Below are 18,734 nucleotides of genomic sequence, written 5' to 3'. Positions count from 1 at the left end.
TGCAATTTTTAATGTTCCCTTTTCCCAATCTTACAGTCTAACAGCTGTGACTGAGAGCTTTCCCCACCTGGGAATGAGAGTGCTGAGATTACTGTCAGCCTGGCAGATGGACCTCCAGTCTCCTCGATTTTCTGCCCCTCCCAGCAAGCCTCACATGGGTTTTTTTTTCTACATATCAAGGCCAGATATCATATCGTAATCTCATATTAATGTCCTTATGATGCATTCCAGTCCAGCCACTTGTGTTGGTTGAGGGAGCCGCCAGCTATTCAATGATGTATCTCTCTCTGCTATTTGTGTCCAGTATAGATCTGCTGCATTCTGCATTGACCCTGGCTTGTCTCTCTGTGTGAGCTGAGAGCAGATGGAACATGCTGGAAATGTGTTTTGTTATAATTGATAATCCTAGATAAGCTTTTGCTTAGTGGTAAAGTGTTTTTTATGTATTTTATGAAAGATAGCTCTTTACAGATTGATATGACACCAAAAGCAAGCAAAAAACTTCTTTTTTTGATGAACTTGCTGTCGATCAAGCCTCTAAATTTTTACATTGTGCCACTGGATGGCGCTAAAATTCTGCACATGCAATGAATTAGACGCCACTGGCATGCTTTACCCAGACAGAGGCCCAAAGTCCCACCGCTCATGATCTTTCTGAGCCGAGGGAAAAATGGCTCTGACACAGACTGATGACTCATGTAGGCCACAGTTCTGAATGTATAAAAACACACATTGTCAACGAATGCTGCATTAAAAAAAAAAAAAGAGCCACCAGCTCGGACAAAATACTGAAAGCCACAAATGCAAGGTTAACCTCTCTGAAGGGTCGTTTGTGAAGGATTGCACGTGGTCGTGAACGGCACCAAAACCAGGAAAAATACACATCTCAATGTGATAGCTGAGCTTAAAATACCAGATGCTGTGCTATCAGTTTGCTAGAAAAAAACAAAAAGCATGTCATGCAGTAAACACTGAATATTTTAATCACTAGATCCTTAATTTGACACAGCAGAACTTTCCGACTGACAGGACAGATTGCAGGATGATTTCTTTGTAGCTCGCAGAGTGTATACAGTATGCACGCAGCTTCATTAGCTGATTTCTCTCTCTTTCGCAGAGCAGGTGCGAGCATCCTTGACACATGTTTAGTAGAAGACAGTCCGGTGACATGTGGCTGAGAATATGTGTGATGAGGAAATGTATGCTGAGAAGTGTACGGTAAACAGCAGGTGATAAACTTCTTGCTTGTCTGCAATGAAATGTCTTCTTCTCGCGTATCAGTTGGATTTAATTAAAGCTCTAGCTGCAGATTAGCCTCTGATTGTTTCCCTTGACGTGTTTTAAAAGTTAAAGTAGGAAAATGGAAGAATTTGCTGTATTTTTCCAATTGTGGAAAGTCAGTGAGTCTGTAGGAGGCAACAAGAAAGGGCCAAATGTGACCTTTTATCACAACTGTCATGCCTCATCATATGAGTTTGTGCAATCTCATAATAGCCAGTAATTTAAATCTTGAACACAAATAAAATGCAAGAAAGTAAATATTATAAAACAGGCTGCAGCTCACTTGTAGTACCATTCTAAAGCAAACAAGCATGGAACAAAATGCAAAACATCAGCTTACTTCTTTGTCGGCCCTTCAGTGCTGACAACGTGGTCCTTGTTTGAACCCAATTGCGTATCCTTGAACTAAATACATGAGCTCAAGTGGTGCACTTATTCTAAGTGTAATTTTTTGGTACTTGATACTTCCACTCTACTACATTTCAGTGAATAATAATGCACCTTTTCTTCCACTACATTCATTTTCCAGCTGTAGCTTCTTTACTGATTTAGATTTTGGATACAATATATTGTGTAAACACATGCATATTTGTAATTCAAATGCAATGAAAGGTAAAGTTATCTAATATTTAACCAAAAATTTTTTTTTAAAATACAATTTTCTGGTTAAAATGTACTTAAAAATGTATATGAAGTAGTTCAAACTAGCTTCACATCACCAGTTACAACACTAAAATGCTGAGGCACCAGTAATGATCTAGTACTTTGTACTTAATTTCCATTTATGTGATAATATTTCTGTACTTTTGCCTTAAAATGCAGGACTCTTTGTAAGTGGAGTATTTTTATATTAGTATCATGGAACTTTTGTAAGATAAAAGATCTGAAAGCATCTTGCGTCACTAAATCTTAATTTTACATCATTATTCGTGGAAGCTGTGGTGGAAATGTGGTGTTAATGACAAAACAAAGCGTGGTTGGAAACTGTGTAGCTCGCGGCATATGCTTAATATACGTTTTCCTGTGTGAAAATGGTGATATTACTTATTTTTGTCCCCTTCTTGTGCTTTCTATTGTTGAGGAAATATTCCGTTAGCATCTTTGAAGTTATTTCCTGTCGAAAAATACAATCATTTCCTGAGAGATACACGAACCCACATTTTACGTGCGTGTGTTTTACAGAGAACAAAGACGACTCCGAGCATCAAGTCAGACTGGTTGGAGGTTGGAGAGCTCTGCTCTCAGAGTCTGGGTGAGAAAGTGGAAAAAAAAATCTGCGAGTTCGCTTGGCAAAGCTCAGCCTCCCTGAACAGAGAATTTGAAACAGTGAGAAGCAAGTAATCGAATGAGAGCACTGGACAGCTGCCTTACCTGTGTTTGCAGTCTGGAGAAGATACAGCGAAGACAAAAAGTAAAAAGTTGAAGGCAAGAAAGACAAGGAGGAGAGTTGACACTTGGGAGGAGGAAGAAAACCTAAAAAAGCACATCTGGAGAGAAGCAGAGATGGAAAACCTGCCTGTCTACCACGGACCCATTGGTAAAGAAGAAGGGGAGCGGCGGCTGGCCCAGGACGGCCGAGATGGGTGCTACCTCGTCCGCAACAGTGACTCTGTGGAAGGCGTCTTCTGCCTGTGTGTGCTGTGAGTAAGAAAACAAATTGTGCAGCAGAAGCTGCTTTTGTTCCCCTTTTATAAGGCTCTTGCTGAGGCCTCACAATCAACACTTACATAATCCTATTTTCTGCTGTCATAGAGATTATTGATCCTGTCACATTTAAGAAAATAAAAACACAAAAAGCTGAGTGGAATCAAAAAATAGTGAGGTGTATTATTAAGTGTGAAATGAACAGTCCCACAGGTGCAATGACAGAGACAGTAGAAGTAAATTTCATTAAACTGAAAGACAAACCCGGGGTCAAAGGTGTTTCTATGTGTGTTTGTGTGCAGGTGCAACGGATACGTCTACACATACAGACTCCACAGAGATGACACGGGTTCGTGGGCTGCAGAGGTGAGACTTTTTATCTGATTTCTTGCCTTTTTTTTCATTTTTCCCCTGTACCGACTCGTTTCACACCCACCCCTCAAAGACACCTCTACAGAATAACAGCTGCACATCTGCCTCGCTTTAGTCGGTGTTTATTGGTTTAGAAGTTGTTTTGGTGCCAGGGTAATTCAACAAGCTGTGAATCTGAAGCAAACATGCTTCCTTTCTCTCTCTCTTGAGGAGTGACAGCACTGAAAAACGGGTGCATTTCTTTTCCTTTCGCAATAACACCCTGTGAGATACTCCCATCCCCACTGCTCCTCAATTCTCCTCCACCCCCACCTCAAATTTAAGACGCCATGGCATCAGCATATACTCCAGAGATGAGAAACGTAGAATTGCATTTGACAGCATTTCTGATGGGATATGTAATTGAGCACTGAGGGCTGGCGTGCACCCAGAGACGGGAATGTATAGAGACATCTGAACGCTGTGTCTCTCTCTGACGACTAAGCTAGATGCCGTTGTAACGACATTTTACCCTCGCTCATTCTCACTGACAGCATCAAGATGTGAACAGATGTGGGGGGGGGGGAGGAGAGAAAAGGTTTGAATTACAAGAATTTCACTACAAGCTTCATAACAGTTTACATTATTCATGTGCAATATCAATCACTTTAATGAAATATTCTCGGGAACAGAGGTACCACTTGTGGCCGAAGACAGGAGCATCCAAAGTGCTGCGCTGTGGGAAGTGCTCTCTGATTAAATGATTTTAAAATGCATTCAAAGAACACAATTTTCCACCATTTCTTACAGCATGATTGATAGCGCGGAATGAAAACACATAATGTGTTTTTAAAGGCCTTACTTGACAAAATTACAGTGGTTTTCAAAAAGTGCAAAGGTTTAGAGATATTAAAGTGGCAGCTGTGGGCAAACAAACAAGTGGGAAATTGATGTGTGTGTGTTATCAATTAGAAAAACTGCAAGAGCTCCCTGAAAAGAGCCTTGAGAAAACAGTCTGAAAGCCCACATGAAACCCAGTAGATGGGTTTAAAAAACAAATTATTATATTTTTACTTATGCCACAGATAATTTCTTCAAGTGATCTTTGTGGTATTTCAGCTTCATTCTGTCAGAAGTAAAGCTGTTGAGATAATGGGACACTTCAAGCCTTTTAGATGTCTCGCATAAATCCTTGAATATTGCTTTTTATTGACTAACAAAATATAAAAACACCCGAGGGAGCCAAAGCTTTAAGAGGTAACTGCATCCTGAGTTTTCCAAATTTAGCTTTTAAACTCCTTGAGTCTATCATTAGTTTATTTTCCTCCTTTTTAAAGTAGTTTTAACAGCAGCTGTAGATTTAATTTCTCCTGCATCGTGTTTTTTTTAAATTAATATGTGCTTTTATTGTCTTTAAAACAAGCTCAGTGTGGATGAGTGCAGCGCATATATAAAACTATAATTGCCAGTCTGCCCTTTTGCTCAATATACTTGCATTTCTGCTTCCACTTTCAGCATATCTGATTCCCTTAAAGGTGAATTTGTGAGAGCTCATTTCAAGACGGCCCTGTCCCGTCCTCTTCATTTCCCCCGTGGGGTTTGATGTGGAGATGGGAGACGGAGGCGCTCTGAATTCTCCTCTGAACTCTTTTCCCTCCCTCTCTCTTCTGTTTCAGACCACTCCTGGTGTGCAGAAACGATATTTCCGGAAGATCAGGAACTTGATAGCAGCTTTCCAGAAGCCTGGACAAGGAATTGCCATGCCTCTGCTCTACCCCATCACCGCTCAGAGACGGGCGCAAACACACACCGAGCCACCGATGCCCAGCAATAGCCAGTCGCCGACGTACAGCAGCTCAAACCCTTGCTTCAATCAGCTGACGCCACATGCTGCTCAGGGACAGAAAAACAGGAACAAGAAGGAGGTGCAGCAAGCTTTTAGTTAGGGGCAAACCCTAACCTCACCACTGAGCTAATTAGGAAGAAAAACACAATTTTTGCATAGTTCCTAGCATGATGTCTGTGAAGTAAATGTCATTTTTTTCCTTGTTTGTTAAGTTCTTTTAGCGGTGACTCAGATCTCCTTCCGGTATCTTCCTCTCTGCACATGCAGCCCCATAACGTTCAGGGATGTGATGTGAAATATTCCACCGCTGGAACATTAATATCCATTACTGCATGCATAAGTTGACAACAAATATTGTGCTCTGTTCTCTTAATGCAATAGAGTTGTGTGATTGGCGAAGAAAAATAAATGATATTGGTTTGGAAACTCTTTTAAATAAGGTCACGCATGCACAACCCCGCACACACCCGAATTCAATTTGACATATTGAAGCGGTGATTTCCGAGGAGAGAATGCTGACTGCTGGGTGGGGGAGAGAGAGAGGGGTGAGGGGGTGAGGAGGAGGCTGCGTCATTCATCTGATTGACATTACTGGAGCCTCGTGAAAAAAAAATGAAAGAGAAACACAGAAAGAGAAGGAGAAAACGAGAGAGAGAGAGAGAGAGAGAGAGAGAGAGAGGCAGCGAGAGCATCCATTCAGCTCAGACAATTCTTCAGTGCAGTGGTCTCCTAGCAACCGGACCCTCCATCTTTTCACCGTGGAGATGAGGTTGGACAGTATCTAGCGGAGCATATGGTTTAGAAAGGGAAGGTGCATCGCAGTCGATCAGCAGTGCTAGTGAGGAATGTATATCACCTGCTCGCAGTCAGAACATATGCATTGTGTGTCTCTGTCATCGGCAGCCCAGGAGAGAAACACAAACAATTAATGGTGGGCAGATGGCGGAGTGACGGCGGGAGGGAGGCGAGTGGGGGAAAGGCAGACGGACGGGGAGGTGGATTAGTGGTAGCTAGATTTAAAAAAAAAAAGAGAGAGCGAGAGAAACCAAACAAACTTTTTAACTTTCTTTTTTTTTTTTTTTACTTTTTTTTGTTGGTGGGGAGAGGCTTGGAAGTAGTTCACATGTAGTCTGATTGGCATTTCCTAATGAGAGGAGACAAGCTGTAGAGAACGGCACAGCCAACTCCAGGTCCTGCCCCTTCTGCACTTACCACCCACTCGCTGAGCCTCAGCTGTCACATTTCTTTTTCCCTTTCCTCTTTGCTCCCCCCCCCCTTCTTCTCTCCACCTCCTTCTTCTTCTTCTGACAGACGCAGGTTTCTCATACATATCTCGGTTTGAGCCATAATGATGGGTGATAATGACAGCACAGATTTGAAACTTACAAACTCCCAGAAACGAGAACAAAGACGGCACAACAAATGTGTTGGAGGGAAGGCGCGGAGACAGAGAAGACGTGAAAAAGGAGAGAGAGAGAGGGAGAAAGAACAGACACGGAGAGAAATAATAAGCAACAATCCCTATGAAATCCCAGAGAGCAAACTGGTAATTCACACATAATAACTTTAATCAGCATTGTAACCCAATAAAGTTAGATTTTTCAGCGAGAATATTTACTATAGCCATGTATAATTCTTTGCAAAAATGTAACTGTTTTTCTATTGATTAACAATACTGACACTTATGAACAACATAATTTCCCGTTGAGCACTTTTTTTTCAGTGTGAAAGCACTGGCTATGTACATTCTTGATTTTAGTATACACACTCATACAAACTACAGTTGGAGCACACCAGAGGCGGAAAACCACAGGAGGTTTCCTTCTCTAAAGGGGAGTGTCAGAGTCGACAAGGCCTCTCTTACACAATATGTAAACGATAGTATATCCGAGGTAAACCATGTAGGAACTCAAATGGCAACCGGAGAGCTCTTGATTTGAGTCATGAAGAGGATTATTCACTGGCAATCCTAAAGTCTTCATCTCTACAGTTCGATGATACTGAACACAGTCCGAAACGATGAACAGTGTTGAAACAGCAAATGACAGTCAGTCCATCAGTGAGTCAGTCGGTCAGTCGGGATACAAAAAGCGAAGCCACAGCCAAACCACACTGCTTGTGCCACTGTTAGAAATCGGAGAAACTGGACGATAATAATAAAATACCATCATTTTGTCACAATTAAAGGCATTTGGAAGTTTTTTCCCCCAATCTCTCGTCTTGTTCTTCTTCTTTGTCGTCGTTGTCTTCTTTTTTTCCATACAGTATAGAAACAGTAGAACAAATCAGAGTAGAGTAGAAACAGGCAGTCTTTGGTGGGGTGGGGGGCTGCTCATGTGTCTCTGTTACCTGCCCCCCACCTCGCTCAGTGTCATAAAGTGGATGTTGGAGGGGCAGTCGGACAGCTCCAGCTGCTGCTCTATAGGCAGAGAGTAGTAGCCGTCGTAACCCTGAACACGTCCTCCGGACAGTAGCTGCTGCTTCTCCACCTCGCTCCACGCCCGGCTCCCTGCATCCCCCATATCCACCCGCTTCCTCTCCTTCTCCCACGCTCCTTCCACTGCCCTCTTCCTCGCCTCCTCTCTCACCCGTGCCCTCTCCTCCTCCTCGCTTCCGCCGTAGCGCACGCACAGGCACAGCGCCCCCTGCTGGAGAGTGATATCGGCGAATCGTCGAGTCCTGCCGTTCACCGTGGCGCTCATCTGAGACACGCTCACGTTCACGCCACTCTCCAGGATACGCCCCCCGACTCCCAGCCCCAGGGCGAGGTCTTCCTCAATTGGCCGGGACTGGAGGAAGTGGTGGGTGTCGCAGCCGTGGACGGTGAAGCTCAGGCCGCTGAGGTGGACGGCACCGTTTAAAATGGCTGCCACCCGGCGGCTGTCCTCGCTGGCCACTCCGATGACTTCTGCACTCACTCGACCGTGAGAAACCGCAAATCTGATGCTGGGGCCGAGAATAGAGGGCCGGGAGCCAAAGGGAGGAGGACGTGCCGGCCTATGACAGGTTGAGCCCACGGGCTCAGAGACCAGCGGTAACCTCTCCAGGGAGATGAAACTCCTCAGCTGTCTCCGCAGCTCACATTGGATTCCCAGAACCACCTGCAAAAACACATGACAACCCATTTATTACAGAGGCTTATCTGATTTACAGTCACATGCTCATCTGTGACGCATCATTTTAACAGCAGATATTTTGACCTTACAACACTAATGATGGCTGTTACGTTTGGGTTCTCTCAGTGACCTTTAGCACAACAGTGAAGTAGTTTACACCAGAACATGAACTGGAAGTGGCAAACACAGGCTGTGCAGTCATTGCAGTTAATCTTGTTAATCATATGTTTCCTCTGATGACTTGTCAAAATGTCTGGTGTGAAATGGGCTTACGAGAGCTGACCAGTACTGAATCATTCATCCCTTATAAGGAAATGGTACTCCAGTGTCGTAGTGTTTCGCTTTATACATTAGAAGGGTGTTTTACACAACAGGCAGGTGCACTGAACTTCAAGTATTATTTTAAACATGTCTCAGTTATGTTTACATATATTTGTCTTATTGTATTTTGGCAGTCTTTCCATTGCTATCAGCCTCATTTTCTTATTTTTTCGACTAAATACCTGACATTTACAGTGACACAACACAAAGATTGTTCCTTTAAGAAGCAGCAAGCAGCAAAATACTTAATGTACTTAACTACAGTCAACCAAATAACTACTTCATTTTATTTCTTATAGTCACTGTGGAAAACATTCTTATTACTAACATGGTGGTCATTTTGGAAGCACTGTTGCTTAGGAAAAAGCACGGACATCACAAAAAATGGCAGACGATTATCAGGTAATAATGTGCCTTTTTGTTTCAGTTTGGTTTATATGAAGACGCAAAGTGTTATATTAATTAGATAAATGTGTCTACTATGTATATATTAGTAACAATTTGTCAGATAATTAAAATAAAACTTATTTAATCAATTATTTAATCAATTAAAATTAAAGTTTTCCACTCCGTGCTATGAAACATCCTTTGAACCCATGCTGTTTTTATTATTAGCATTGCTGGAGTTCTTTTTTTTAATTATTAAGTTTTTTATATGCCCTTTTTCCAAAGTCTGTTTAATTAATTTTTTTTCCAGAGACAATTTTAAATCTGATCTTACTTCATAATGTTAACTGACTGACTGCTGCTGCCACTTTTAAGTTTGCAATTTGAATAAATACCTCCGACCAGGCATAAAATGAACCATGAGGTTAAATCTGGTTGTATGTCACGTGTGAGGCAGTCACTTGTGCCCAGCTACCTTAGAGTGTGCGTACACTGATCAGCCACAACAAAAAACCAGCTGCCTAATATTCTGTAGGTCTGCCACCAAAACAGCTCTGACCTTATGAGATATCTACTTCACAAGACCTCAGAAGCTGTCCTGTGCTGTCCGGCACTAAGACCTTTGCAGGAGATCCTTTAAGTGCCGCAAGCTGTGAGGTGACACCTCCATGGATCCGACTTGTTTGTCCTGTGCATGCCACAGAGCCTCAGCTGGAATGAGATCTTGGGAATCTGAAGGCCGAGTCAACATCTTCAACTATTTGTCATGTTCTTCAAAGTATTCTGCAGTTTGGCAGGGAGCGCTTTGCCGCTAAAAGAGGCCATCAGGGAAATGCCTTGTCATGAAAGGGTGTACATGCTCTGCAGTAATGTTTAGGTAGGTGGTACGTGTCAAACCCAAGGTTTCTCAGCAGAACATTACTCAGAGCATCACTACATCCATCGGCTTGCCGTCTTCCTCTAATGCATCCTGCTGTCATCTGTTCTCTAGATAAGCGATGCACACTCAGGATGCAAAAGAAAATGCGATTCATCAGATCAGGCCGCCTTCTTTCCTTGCTCCATGATCTAGTTCTGATGCCAGTTGTTACTACTTTCGGTGGTGGACAGGGGTCAGCGTCGGCATTGTTGCACTGTGTGTACTGACGGCTTTCTATCACAGGCAGTGTTAAGGTTTTCAGCAATTTGTGCTCCAGTAGCTCTGCTGTGAAATCAGGCCAGCCTTTTCTCCCTGTGCTAGTCAGCATCTACATCTTTTTGTAGTCACTGCATACTATTACCACCCCACAAGGCCTGTTGTTTTGGAGTCTGTTCACCAGCTGCCTAATATCTTTCATCCCTTTATAGGTATTTGTACAAGATAATCAATATCCTTCATTTGATCTGTTTAAAGTTTTAATGTTGTGGCTGACAGAATATCTGTTATATATGCCTCCAAGTTGAAAATGAAACATTTATGGACAAAAAAGTAACATTTTTCATAAGATACATTTGGCATAGACTAAGAGATAGTGAAAGAATCAATACAGAGATACAAAGTTACAACCTGAAAAAAGTTAACTGAGGTTTGCAGTATTGAAACACTCACCTTGCTGGAGTCCCAGTCTTGTGTCTTGGTCTGGGTCTTCATCAGTTCGTATGTTTGTTCCATTCTGCCCACTTCAGGCTTTGGGAAACCAGGGACAACATTATGAAGCTGGAAGCCAAATAGCTGCAGCCAGCTACCGATGTCTGGACACACACATGTACAGAGAAAGAGAACATTGCCCGGAGGGAGAAAAGTTAGAATATAATGTGTATACTGTGAGGCAAACAAAAAGTCATAAGGCCAGGGAAACAACACCTTGCACAGGAAATCACACAATATATGAGTATAATGCGCAGCAGAGACAGGTCGGCTGGTGTTTCCCTCGCAAACAGATTCCTTCTGTAATAAACAATCCTGCTGCAGGAAAACGTGACAGACCAAATGAATGTTCCATTAACCAGAAGGACATACGCCCCCGACAACATCCTGTATTCATCTTCTACTCTGCTATTCCATCTCTTTCCCTCGCTTGAGTTTCTATTTTGTCTCTCGGGGAAACAGTATGTTCTTGACAGACAGAGGGAACAAAACACAACAGCCTGTGTTAAAAAACAATGCGATCAGAGGCACGGCTGTCCTTTTCTTCTGGCAGTACATTCTATCTGTCACATCTTCTCTTGGTGACACATAGCTCACCTGTGGTTAGCTGTGTGACCCATTCACTCACGCTTTATGGCAGATGTTTCCCGTGTACATGTGCGAGTGGGAGTAGGTGTCTGAGTGAAATATCTGTTGTATCTCTTAGTATCTGTCAATCAGACGCTAATTCAACGTTGAGATGGAAAGTAAGTGTGTGTGTGTGTGTTATATTCACCTGTAGTAAACTGAGTCACCTCCTCCACTCTCCCAACGGGGCAGTTATTCTTGAAGGCATACAAGTTGAACGGCTTGGGCTCCTTGCTCAGCTCTCCCCACAGTTCATGATTCGGCGAAGTCCATCGTCCAGCCAGAGTGTCGTAGTCCCGCCTGCCCAAATGGACCAGCCGCGTAAGAGGATCATACAAGCCTCCGTGGAAGCCGATGACAAGCTGGAAGTCGGGGTTGGTGTCCTGATAAACCTCCCCATAAGGGGTGTAGAGGATCTCCTTGACTAGTCGCCCCTTGCTTGAGAAAACTGCCCTCGGACTCCCCACGCTGTCGCAGGCAACGTAGTACTCCTCCCCGCTGCTCAACTCCATGGCAATGAGGTGGCCCTGAAGGTCGTAGTACAGCGACGTGATCAGATTGCTGCTGTGGTTGTATAAGTGACTGACCCTGGTGGGGTGGGACAGGTCAGCATAAAAGAACTGCAGCTGCTCGCCCTGGCTGCTCTTGGTGGCCACGCGGCGACCCAGTCCGTCATAGCGGTACCACACCGAGCGCTCGGTCACGCGGTTGAAGACGCGGGTCAGCAGGCCGTTGGAGTTGTAGTCGAACAGGTCATTCGCTCGCTGACGGAGAAAGCCATCGTCATCCACACTGTACTGTAACTCGCCAAGGTGAGTGATGCGGTCTCTTTGGTCGTAGCGCAGTGGTGTCAGCCTGGAATTAGACCAAACAGGTATGCAAATACCAGGAATGGTCAGCATTTGGCTGCAACAGAAACTGCAATGCAAACTGCCACTAATGTCATTCGCTCTGCTGGAAACCAATGTTTTGGGCAAACATTTGACATACTAATGGTCATGAATGGTAAATTAAAGGACCATATTATGCCAAATCCATTTTTCATTGTTTTTAAACATAACTATGTTGCCCAAGTGTGTCTCGAGACCAACAAAACATGAGAAAAAAAATCATCCCATGTTTCTTTGCTTTCTCCACAGATCAAGAAATGTGTCTCTGAACAAGCCAATCTGGCTGGCAGCCTTTTGTGATGTGACAACAGAATAAAGACTGCCTTCACAGGGCTAAAATCACAAGCTTTATGGTAGGATAAACAACCTGAGCAGTTTTTCAAGCTGAAATTAGAAACACATTCTAGAGATATAAACTGACTTGTTTAAAAGTGGTTTAAAATGGGAATTTTAAGGGACCACTAAAGCTATGACTAATACTTAATTCCTATTATTAAGCCTGGCGTAAATTTCATAGCAATAGTTTTGACTCAAACCAATAAATTCTAAACTGCTGCTAGATGAAAAGTCAGATGATCCCCAATGTAAGTAGCATTCATCTTCTGGGGACCATGATTGTGCAAATTTCTGTGCCAATATAATATATACTACCAGTTAAAAGTTTTAGAACGCCCCATTATTTCCAGTACCCAGTAGTGTAAGTTCAATGAGTAGATTGAAATGCGACAAAGGTAATTAATGAACTGCCAGCGTTTATAAAAAAAAAGGTAAGGCTACCCAAAAATAAAAAAATAATGTACATTTCAGAATTATACAATAAGGCCTTTTTCAGGGAACAAGGAATGGGTTAACAACTTAAAGCTGTTCTGCAGCAATGGAGGTTGATCAATCTGTGAAAGTTGGTGCTACCAAATCCCACAGGTGTCCCAACTTTTCTTCATTACTTGCAACCCCCTTTGACTGCATAGAAGTAGTGATCACACTGTGGCACTATACCGTGGAGAGCATTATTTGAACAGCGCTGTACTGCAGAAAGTAGTGTGTTGTTATAAAAATGGAGAGGAAAAGGCAATTAACAATAGTAAAGAGACAGACTATACAGGGAAATTGCGAAGAAAGTCAAGGTGTCAGTGAGTACAGTCACTTCGATGAGTGAAAAGTTCAGAACACATTTTGGTTTCTAAATTGATTTTTTTTTCAACTTCATTTGTTGATTTGTTCTATGCTTTCATTTCAGAGTACAATGAGACATTAATAGGCATATTTCCAATAAAAAAAATTGAAAAATTGGGATGTTCTATAAGTGTTGACAAGCAGTGTATATAATATTAAAATAATAGAATTGCAATATCGTTGTGATGGTGGATTGACTGTTCTCAGATGGCCATTGATATCCCTTGAGACATGTTGCCAGCAAGGCTAAAAACATGGTAATAAATATAGTCTTGATCTGCAATATGTAGCAGGTACTGACTTACCTGGCACTGGTCCCATGGCTGAGCAAGTTAATGTTCCCGTTGAGGTCATAACTATAACGCCACTGAGGCCGCTCATTGACTGAGGCGCTTTGCAGCTGACTGTCTGCGTCGTACTCGTAAGTGTAGCGGGTCACGTTGCTGTCCACGCCCACCCTGATATCACAGGTGGTGGTGCGTCCTGCTGAGTCATACTGAATCGTCATCCAGTAGGCGATGGATTTAAGGATCTCATATTGGACCTCTACCACCTGGCCGTACGAGTTGAACACCTTGGTGTGCTTCATTAGATGGGTGGTGATCACCTGGACACCCAAAGACAATGAGGACACATTCAGCATCAAGTCTGTTGTTTTTTAAAGTCCTTCTGTTGGCAACGTAAGGGCAACAGAGTCAAATGCAAACACAACATTGGCATAAAGTTGTCACCTGATGTGTCTAATTCTATTTAATGCTAAGCACTATGTTCAGAAGCTAGTCTGTTTTGGTTGCTGTTTGGTGCTGGGCTGGGTTTATCAGATCACGTAAAGGTGGAGTCTGTGATTCAAGTAGCATTAGGTTAGCATATTTAGATAGCAATAGCGAAATTTATTGCCACTGCCCCTGTTTTACCCCTGTCCTATGCACAAGAATGAACATACGTGAGTGTGAATGTGCATATGTCATGCTGGAATAGTGTCCAAGGCACTTTGTTAGTTTACTATTTAAAGAGCCAGCACTTAGTAAAGATAGCACATTTGTTTCAGTGCAGATTCTAAATGGACAGCTAATAGACTTTGGAATATATAATCTCTCAAAACTGTCAAAACAAAATAAAAGGGTTAGGGTTAGGGGTACAAGTAGGGTTAGGGTTAGGGTTAGGGGTAGGTGGGGTGCCGAGGTGCGCTTGAAAGCGTAGGACGTGAGCCTGGGTGGAGCCATCTTGGTGGTAGTAGCAAATATTGTGTTCATGCAATATAGTCAGTATTATATTTTTCTAGTATTATAGTATTGCACACGCCACCTTTAAATAGAAAAGGCTGCTTGCTGCTGGAAACTGATTTGATTATAATAGTAAGTCTCAACCAAACAGTAAAGGCCATCAAACCAAAACAATGAGCTGACAGACACTAAAACGCACCATTAAACCGAAATGAACTGCAGAGTGAGTTTATAATTACCATTTTTTTTCGTTATGATTGGCTGCTTTTACATCACAGTCTTCTAATCCCTTGTTAATGTAAAAGTATTGATTAGTGCCACTTTAAGGTAACATTAAAGCTACTGAATGGTGTTATTTGCATGTATTATGTTTTAGTTCGTAGCTGCGTACCTGGTTGAGATCATAGAAGATGACGCTGAACTTGCCAAACTGCTCGACCCGTCCTGATACGTCAACATAACGGTACAGATCAATAGGCAGCGGCGTCTCATTGATGACCGCCTGCATGCTGGTGACTCTGAAGTTGTTGTAACTGTAGTCGAATCTGGCGTTGACCAAACCTTCTTCGCTGAAGCGGAAGATTTGCCGACTTGTCAGCGGACCTGTGCAGAGGAATCAGAGTGGATTATGAAAATTCACTGACATTGCTTCAAAACTACACTTGGCACGTGCTTACACAGCCCTCAGAACTAGCCATCGCACTACCCGTACAAGCCTGCCTAATTAATTCACATCGAGGCCTAATTCAACATCATTAACACAGACACACGTAGTGCAATTCATTCAATCTTAACTATCCCCACACCTCTATGGCATTTCCAGTGGTGACCTTTAATATGGAGAGATAATGAAATCTAAAGACAATAGCCATGATGGGCCAATGTGCTCCTTAATGTCAGAACATCAACTTTAACAACACCATTCATCACCTCTGCTGCTAGCTACTAACGCTCGTCCTCCATTTGGAAAAAGGCCTGCTAATGAAACACCATTATGCTGCTATTTGAGATGACTCTGATTGCAGTTAAGATGACTAAGTGTCTAGCTTTGGAGACTGTAGAGAGCTGGATCAGCATTACATCTTCTATTTTTATTTTCTGTGGAATGTTGATTCTAAACCTGCGCTAATGGGAAAATGGCAGAAGAGAGAGAGACACAGCGAGGTGGAGGCTTTTCTGCAGCCCTGGGGAACTTGCAGTCTGTTCGTCTCGCTTCTCTAGCTGTCACTTCCCCAAGCTGTCATCTTTCCCTCTTCTTTTCTGTTCCTTTTCTCCCTCGCCTACCTCTGAATCCATCTCTCTCTCTCTCTCTCTTTTTTTGGTGCCTTACTTTTCCTTGTCTCCTCTCAAGGGACAATTACCACTATCTCTTCTCTCTCCAAGGCTCCGTTTGTTCTGCTGAAATGAGATCAGTTAAAGGAAGGTGAGAGTCTATTCACAGTGAGGGCAAAGTGATAAACACGCACACACACACACACAGCTGCGCTTCACAGATTAGTGACACCTGATCATGGCGAGCCAATCATAAAGCCACGGGAAGTGAAGCAGCCGCAGAGATGAGAGGGCCCCTCCACGACCCTGGACAGACTGTAACTTCAGGGAATTGTTGAACTGTATTAACAATGGTGGTATCTGAACACGCTATATCTGCTGTCATGGCTAAAGGGTCCTATTGACGGTCGTACTATTGCTTAATAGTACTGCCATTTATAAAGTACAGTGTCTTCCGAGCTAATTTACCATATCAGCAGTGGCTCTTAAGTGATTTTGGGGCTATATTTCATAGCCACAGCTACGATTTCATGAGTTCCTGTCTGGCATGGACATAGATGAGTGCAAACATTTCTGCAGATGAGTGTTAACATGTAGCTGTGCAACATAAAAGTAGTATATCTACACATTCCTCACCACATATTAGCATGTATTCGTACATTCACTTGTTTACTTTGATGCGGAGGTGTGGAAGAGATAGCACCGGCTCTGAGCCCAGTGGGTGGTCTTGTATTCAGAGCTGTGGTAGACCACAGTCTCTTCCACTCGAGCATGCTCAGCCCTATTCACGCTTCGAACTGTGGCTGCCTCGGTCTCAGATGAAATAGCGCCATGTCTGACTCAAAGTCAGACTACAGAGTTTGAGACAGCTCCTCAAATCTGACTTGAAGTGCATTCCTATTACAATAAAGGTGCTTTGATTTTCATTCACAAGGCCATTTATCAGACTGATCCTTTGAAATGATTAATTTTAAACTCCTGAAAATCTGCCAGCATGTTATCTTTAAAATGTTGCCCAAATGACACCAGTTTTTTAGTAACAAACTGTAAAAAGACAAATAATTATTTGATTTTCTTTTCTTTCCTTCCTTGGATTTACTTGAAGTAATCGTGTGAAAAAAATAGTTAAACTGAGAAAATCAATCAAACCTAAGCTTAAAGTTGTTATAAATCATCATTTCTCATTTGAAAATACACCACTTGCTCTAACCACATTCTCCACAAATCCGAAAAATTCTTCATTTTTGTAACACCTGATACACCATGAGTGACTTGGCTACACTTGACAAAAATTCTGGGAGTATTTTTTAGCTGAACTGGGCTGAGGCAGAGCAGAGAGGAAACAATTATGCAAAATTAAAAATATCTGTAGTAAATTATCTATGTATGTACAGTCACCATTTTGTCCAGCACTGGTAACCAACACTGATAGACACTGAAAAATTATGAACATACTTTTTTCCATGTTTTAACATTTTTAGTGAGGTAAATAATTTAAAAAAAATCTATGAATTTTGTTTTCTTTTTATATGATAACCACGATATCCTTGTTGTCCTGCACAAAAACATTTTGGAGTTTTCTGTCCTTCTAGCCGTGGTTGTCCTGCTTCCATAGAGGTGTTGGACTTTGCAGTGGAAACTGAGCCTACAGTGACTAAAAATGTGACGGGCAAAAAAACCTACCCAGAAACTGCTCTGGGTTCTGAGGGTTAAGATGACTGTGCACGTTGTAAATATTTAAAATCTGCGGCTGCCGGCTGTTTAGCTCATATTTGCTGTGAGTCCATATGTATATGCACCTGTCTGCCTGTATCGAATGGAGCTTATGAAGCCGTTATGGGTGAGATGAATGGTCTTGACGGTGCCAGAAGCCTCGTCGTAAGTGAAGGTCACCAGGGTGGAGTCATAAACCACCTCGGAGAGCCGCGCCGCTGATGTATACCTTCAAAGGAAACACACAAAAAGAGTCAAATGGAAAAAAACAAATTACATTTCATAGAATAGATGAAAAATATGTATAGCATTTGAGTACAGTGGAATGCATTTGATCTTCAATGCAAGTAAACACGCCCCGCTACATGAATAATAAAAAGATCCCTTGGGCCACTAACGACCAAGTTGCATCGTCCTTTAATATTTCATCACAATCAGACCAGGTGTCGAGGCAGTTATGGCCTTTCAAATCTGGAAAATGGGACCATTTATTATAGCATCCTCATCGAGCCAATGAGTATTAAAAATGTTAAATGCCAGAACACTGCCTGAATCAGTCCTCCAACTTTCATCAAAATCAGATCAGTGGTGTCTGACATGGTATGATGATAAAAAATTTGACCTTTAATCATCTCCCCCATTAGTCCGATCGGCGTAATTTGTAAGGACAGCTGGGTGTGTGCAGCACGTTCAGAGCCAGCTAGGCTTGTTGTAATAGGGCTTTTAAAATTTTAAGATTAGCCTTTAATTGTGGCACTTTAATCAAGCCAATCAGTGCTATGTTTTTATATAAGAGTGCAAGATGCATAATGCCTCCGTTTCATTAGAATCAAACCACCAGTGTCACGTTTTCTGCATGGTCGTACCTGTAGATGACACTACGCCCGGTGCCCAAGTACTGAGTCCTCATCAGGCGCCCGTCCAGGGTGTAGTCCTGCATGAAGGAGGCCTGGCTGTCAGGAGGAGTGTATATGTTCCTGTAGTAGCCGATGGACAGTAGCGACTGCAGGACGTGCTTCACCATGCTGGGCATCGTCACGGCGACCAGACGGTCTGTTTGGTCGTATTCAAAGACGTAGCGCCGCTGGCTATGTAGCAGCAGCATAATGGACTGTAAGAACACAGACAGATGCCCACACAGTTACAATCCTGTAGCTCACTGATTTCTTGTTTCTTTGTCCACCCATCCTATGTCTGATTTATTTATTCATTTAGTTATCCAATAGATTGTATCGCTGAAACGTCTGCTCTTCAGAAGCGACC

The 18,734-nt window shown here is 42.6% G+C and overlaps 2 protein-coding genes across 2 annotated transcripts in view; one reads left to right on the top strand and one right to left on the bottom strand.

Moving 5' to 3' along the window:
- The first annotated feature begins 47 nt into the window (after nucleotides 1–47).
- sh2d1ab (SH2 domain containing 1A duplicate b) lies at nucleotides 48–5,548 on the top strand. Its single transcript, XM_022205179.2, has 3 exons — nucleotides 48–2,921; nucleotides 3,228–3,291; nucleotides 4,953–5,548. The coding sequence occupies exons 1-3, from the start codon at nucleotides 2,785–2,787 to the stop codon at nucleotides 5,220–5,222; spliced, it is 471 nt and encodes a 156-aa protein (XP_022060871.1). The 5' UTR covers nucleotides 48–2,784; the 3' UTR covers nucleotides 5,223–5,548.
- A 1,121-nt stretch (nucleotides 5,549–6,669) lies between these two features.
- Nucleotides 6,670–18,734, bottom strand: part of tenm1 (teneurin transmembrane protein 1) — a 194,627-nt gene continuing 182,562 nt past the window's right edge. Inside the window, exons 32-38 of the mRNA XM_022205180.2 lie at nucleotides 18,338–18,582; nucleotides 17,558–17,700; nucleotides 14,878–15,089; nucleotides 13,569–13,870; nucleotides 11,349–12,055; nucleotides 10,535–10,677; nucleotides 6,670–8,223 (exon numbers count right to left, since the gene is read on the bottom strand). Coding sequence (XP_022060872.2) covers nucleotides 7,468–8,223; nucleotides 10,535–10,677; nucleotides 11,349–12,055; nucleotides 13,569–13,870; nucleotides 14,878–15,089; nucleotides 17,558–17,700; nucleotides 18,338–18,582 — 2,508 coding nt within the window. The 3' untranslated portion in view covers nucleotides 6,670–7,467. The remainder of the gene's footprint in view (nucleotides 8,224–10,534; nucleotides 10,678–11,348; nucleotides 12,056–13,568; nucleotides 13,871–14,877; nucleotides 15,090–17,557; nucleotides 17,701–18,337; nucleotides 18,583–18,734) is intronic.

The sequence above is a fragment of the Acanthochromis polyacanthus genome, chromosome 10, assembly GCF_021347895.1.
Source record: "Acanthochromis polyacanthus isolate Apoly-LR-REF ecotype Palm Island chromosome 10, KAUST_Apoly_ChrSc, whole genome shotgun sequence".
NCBI lineage: Eukaryota > Metazoa > Chordata > Actinopteri > Pomacentridae > Acanthochromis > Acanthochromis polyacanthus.
This window is presented reverse-complemented; position numbering and strand designations above follow the sequence as displayed.

What these genes read in the sequence shown, in the direction of transcription:
- sh2d1ab (XM_022205179.2), top strand. Translation starts at nt 2,785, where the DNA reads ATGGAAAACCTGCCTGTCTACCACGGACCCATTGGTAAAGAAGAAGGG. An exon ending in GTCTTCTGCCTGTGTGTGCT is followed by an intron (nt 2,922 to 3,227) that starts GTGAGTAAGAAA and finishes GTTTGTGTGCAG; the next exon opens with GTGCAACGGATACGTCTACA. An exon ending in CGGGTTCGTGGGCTGCAGAG is followed by an intron (nt 3,292 to 4,952) that starts GTGAGACTTTTT and finishes CTTCTGTTTCAG; the next exon opens with ACCACTCCTGGTGTGCAGAA.